The 4,732-nt window shown below is 42.2% G+C and overlaps 1 protein-coding gene across 1 annotated transcript in view; it reads left to right on the top strand.

The window, feature by feature from the left end:
• LOC138046010 (uncharacterized) overlaps positions 1–4,732 on the top strand; it is a 7,953-nt gene extending 3,221 nt beyond the window's left edge. Inside the window, exons 2-3 of the mRNA XM_068892698.1 lie at positions 2,290–3,155; positions 3,346–4,732. Coding sequence (XP_068748799.1) covers positions 2,290–3,155; positions 3,346–4,548 — 2,069 coding nt within the window. The 3' untranslated portion in view covers positions 4,549–4,732. The remainder of the gene's footprint in view (positions 1–2,289; positions 3,156–3,345) is intronic.

Here is a 4,732-nt window from a genome sequence, read left to right as displayed (position 1 = left end):
AGATGACGCGGCACTCGTAAGCATAGTTAAGCAGGGATAAACCTTTATTTCAAGATACAGTTTTATGAAAAACTTTAAGCTAAAACTAGTTAGCAGCACACTGCGAACTGTTCTTGTAAAACGTGTTTTATTCTCCGACGCGTTTCGTCTTACTTTCGTAGACTTCTTCAGGGAGTTTTACAAGCAAAAACTCTACGCCTGCATTTATAAGCCATATTTGCGGCTATTACGGGGGCTATAAACCAAGAAGGCTCGGCCGGATTTACGAACGGGAACAGGCGATGTTGTAAAATGAATATTACTTCACCTTGTCGGGCATTGTGGCGCATTTTGCGGGTTAAAATGGAGAATTTGGTTTCAGCCCGCTGAAATCAACCAATAAAAAGTATGAAATTGTGCAATTGCACAATTAACTTCAACACTTACAAATAACCTTTCTGGAACTTTCCTTTCATCTCTTATAATTAGTGAAAACTTAAATGGCAAGACTTTGTAATTTCTAGCCAGCTTCGCTTGATGGGCATGATTTTCATTGAGGGAAAATAAAAGCCATTCAACCTGTAAACAATCGCGTGATTTTTCAGACTGTTTCGTTGTCTTTTTAAAAAGTTCTTATTTTCTCAGTGCCCTCCAAAGTGATAGTAATAGGAATACAGCTTATGTTCTTGGGCATAAATATGTTTTGGGCCCTCCTCAGAGCTCATTTTAACTCTCGCCTAAGGGCTCGTGCTAAAATGAGTCTGAATGGGGCCCAAAATTGCCCGCAAAGAAAATTTGGAACTAAAACTAGTGAGCAGCATACTGCGAACTGTTCTTGGAAAACGTGTTTTACTCTCCGACGCGTTTCGTTTAACTTCCGCAAAATTCTTCAGGGAGTTTTACAAGCAAACGTTCTACGCTGTACCCTGCGAGCAGTTGGTGTTCTCCTACGCTTCCCGAGAGAGAAACCACTGTGAACAAACGTTAGTTGCTTTGCGTGAGCCGCCGCCAAGGACCACTAAATTAAATTAGAACCGATAAAACGAGTTAGTAGGCTTGTTTTTGGCACTTGCGCGTGCGTTCAGCTACGTTACTGAAGCGTTTTGCCGAGCCTCCTGTGCAGGGATTTCCCTCGAAATAACACGAAGTGAGCTTCTCAAAGGCATGACGTGGGGGACGTGGGGTGTGATGTACTTGGCACATGCTCGATGGAAAATCGAACGGTTATTCGCAGTGGTTTCTCTCTCGGGAAGCGTAGGAGAAACTAACTGCTCGCAGGGTATCTACGCCTCTATTAAAAGCTATATTTGCGGCTATTGCGGGGGTAAACGAAGAAGGCTTGGCCCGATTTACGAACGGGAAAAAATGTAGAATATTTTCGCAACAACGGTTAAAAAAAAATTGAAATAAAACTAGTGAGCAGCATACTGCGAACTGTTCTTGTAAAACGTGTGGTATTTTCCGACACTTTTCATCTAACGTACGCACACTTTTTCGGGGAGTTTTACAAGCAAACACTCTACGCCCGTACCCCCTTTTACGGGGGTAAACCAAGAACGCAGCACCACAGATTCTTTAGAAACTATTCCCCTTAAACCAAGAAGGCTTGGCTGGATGTACGAACAGGAATAGGCGAGATAAAGATTTGGGGCCCATGATTTTATCTAAAACATTCTTTAAAAAATCCTTTAAACTAAAACTAGTGCATGAGCGGCACGCTGCGAACTGTTCTTGTAAAACTTGTTTTATTCTCCGACGGGTTTCGTCTAACTTTCGTAGACTTTTTGAGGAAGTTTTACAAGCAAACACTCCACGCTCGCACGTATTTATAAACTATATTTGCGGCTATTACGGGGGTAAACCAAGAAGGCTTGGCCGGATTTACGAACAGAAAAAGGCAAAGTTGTAAAATATTTTCGCAATGCGAGATGAAGATTTCAAGTGGGAGCCACGGTTTAAAAATTCCTCGTTCGCAAATCCGGCCAAACCTTCTTGGTTTATGGCTCCCGTAATAGCCGCAAATATATGGCTTATAAATACAGGCGTAGCACGTTTGCTTTTAAAAATTCCCTGAAGACGTCAACGAACGTTAGACGAAACACGTCGGAGAGCAAAACACTTTTAACAAGAACAGTTCGCTGTGTGCTGCTCACTAGTTTACCTTAAGTTTTTTTTTCAAATTGCTGAAGCTATCGTTGGCATTACAAAAGACCAAAAAAATAACACGCTGCTCTCGTTAATAGATAAACATTTCGTGTTGACTTTGTACTCTTTAATAAATGGCATCATCCACGAGTTCTTCTTCCTCAGTCTTTGGTGGTGTATCACAATGTGAGCCTACCAGCTGTCTACCAGACAAAGTTCCGGGAGTCGTTGGTCGTTCTAAGGAAACAGACGAAGTGAAGCAATACCTTCAGAGTGGAACAGATGCCGTCGTGTTGATTACTGGTGGACCGGGCTTTGGAAAAACAACTGTGGCCAGGGAGACAGCCCACAAATTAAAAGAAAATGGACATACTGTGTTATTTTGCAGTCTTCTAAAAAAGTCAACATTCCTCGAAGCAGCAACTGAAATGATCCACTCATGCGGCAAGATGCTCGGACAGCTACCGGAGAATCCCGAATATTGGCTCAAAAACTGGAGCAAACAGATCCAAAGCCAAGTGGTATTTGTTCTCGATAATGCAGATAGTCTTCTAGAGTCGAAAGCAGACCGAGATTTATTCTTAGACACCCTGGGTGCAATGAGAATGTTATCGAAACAGAATGTAGCTTTTGTAATTACATCCAGAAAGAGGTTCCAGCATAAAAGCTTGTCATGGAAAGAAGTAAATTTAAGCCCTCTACCACCCGACGAGGCCAAAAAGTTACTTATCTCTCGTGTCAGCCGTACAGAAACCCAAATTGAAGAATTTTCCAAAGTGGAAACCATAATCGAGCTTTGTGGCTGTGTCCCATTGGCACTCTCAATCGTCGGTTCACTTCTGTCAGACTACCCTGAAGAGAGGATTGTTGAACATCTTGAAAAGGAACCCATGACTATCCTGGAAGATGGCGATGAATCATTCCAAAAAGCGATTATGAATTCGTTTGATCTGTTGACGAAACCCGAGAAAGATGCTTTAATAGCTGTGTCCATATTTCCTGGATCATTTGATTACAATGCTGCCGAAGCCGTTTTGAAGGAAACCTTGGCCCCTGAAACTCTACCGATTACGACGCTACTCTCCTTAAGCAACAGATCTCTCGTTGTCGTTGAACATGCAGACGCCCATAACTATCAGTTACACTCTCTCATCCGCGCTTTTGCCAAGGAAATTGGTGAAACTGAAAATCCGCAGGTTTTACTTCACAGCGAAGAATTAGCTTGTGCGCACTTCATTTCCCGTCTGCAAGAAAATACACGTTTGTATTGGGGAAAAGACACATGCAAAAGAAGCCATTAAATCTTTCAGTGCACACAGACAAAACTTTGAGCATTTCCTTCAAGTTTTCGCTAATGGCTTGGAGTCGCAAGAGATCGCAACTTCGTGCAAAAAGTTCCTCGATAGTCTTTTAGAAGCGTTCGAGTACTTGGAAAAATGCATCTCATCGAAGGTTTACACCGAGATCTTGGAACTGCTACTCAGAAGCAAGTATTTTCAGGCCGAATCTCAGCCAGTGCATCGTGTGGAACTATTGTGTCTGCTTGGTCAAGAAATGAGAAGGCTTGGTGACAAAACAAAATACAAAGGTCTTATGGAAGAGGCTGATCTTCTCTTTACATCACACGTTGATGAATTCCAAACCAAGACGCTTTCGCGTGTGTTCTACCTTCATAACCGAGCTCGTTTTCTATCAGAGGCGAACAAGCCTTTCGATCTTGAACCCAAAAGGTTGTACGATGAAGCATTGGAAATCTGCGAGAAGAATCTTCCTGACCATCCCGAAACCGCAGTCAACCTCTTACTTGCCGGAAGAAACGCTAAACGGCGCAAGAAGTACGCAGAAGCAACCAAAAAGTTTCAGCGGGCCTTTTCTTTGTTCAATAAACTTCTTGGAGATCATTTCATGACGGCTCAATGTTTAAAGGACTTTGCAGACTTTTTTTTGTTTGCCGTACAGAATGATCAAGGGTTAGATATGGCCTTGAAGTACTACGGAAAGGCCATGGAAGTTATGGAAAAGCTGGGAACACACGAACAAAAGGAGAGCATCTTAACCCTAAAAAATTATGGAGGTTGTCTCATAAAAAAAGGCAACTTTGAAGAAGCAGAGAACCTCCTTTTAAAGGCAGAACTCGTTTGCGAGAGAGAGCTGGAGAACGCGGATCACACATGGAAAGTTATGGTCAAAACTCACCTGGGTCTCCTCTATCATGAAATGGCGGACAAACAAGAAAACAAGGCATGTGTTACAGAAGAATTGTTAAGCAAAATGGAGGCATCAATGAAGGAAGGACTAGATATGTGCTACAGACTCAACAGTGGCCAGAAAAGCATCAACCATTTGGGCAACAAGTCATCTATCTGGATCGTTCTAACCTCGTACCCAGAAAGATTTCCCAAGGACTTATACCCTACCTTGTAAGACGTTTTGACTTCTTCCATCACTCATGCTATGGAGAATTCCAAAAGTTGGAGAGAGTTTCAAATAATAATCGTCCAAAAATTAGACTCCAAAGCATCAATTACAAAGTGTTTGTTACTGGAAAAAGAAAGAGAGGAAACGTAGTAATTGTGGACGGTTTATCATAATCGGAGTGTTCAGTAAG

The sequence above is a fragment of the Montipora capricornis genome, chromosome 4, assembly GCF_036669925.1.
Source record: "Montipora capricornis isolate CH-2021 chromosome 4, ASM3666992v2, whole genome shotgun sequence".
Lineage (NCBI taxonomy): Eukaryota > Metazoa > Cnidaria > Anthozoa > Scleractinia > Acroporidae > Montipora > Montipora capricornis.
This window is presented reverse-complemented; position numbering and strand designations above follow the sequence as displayed.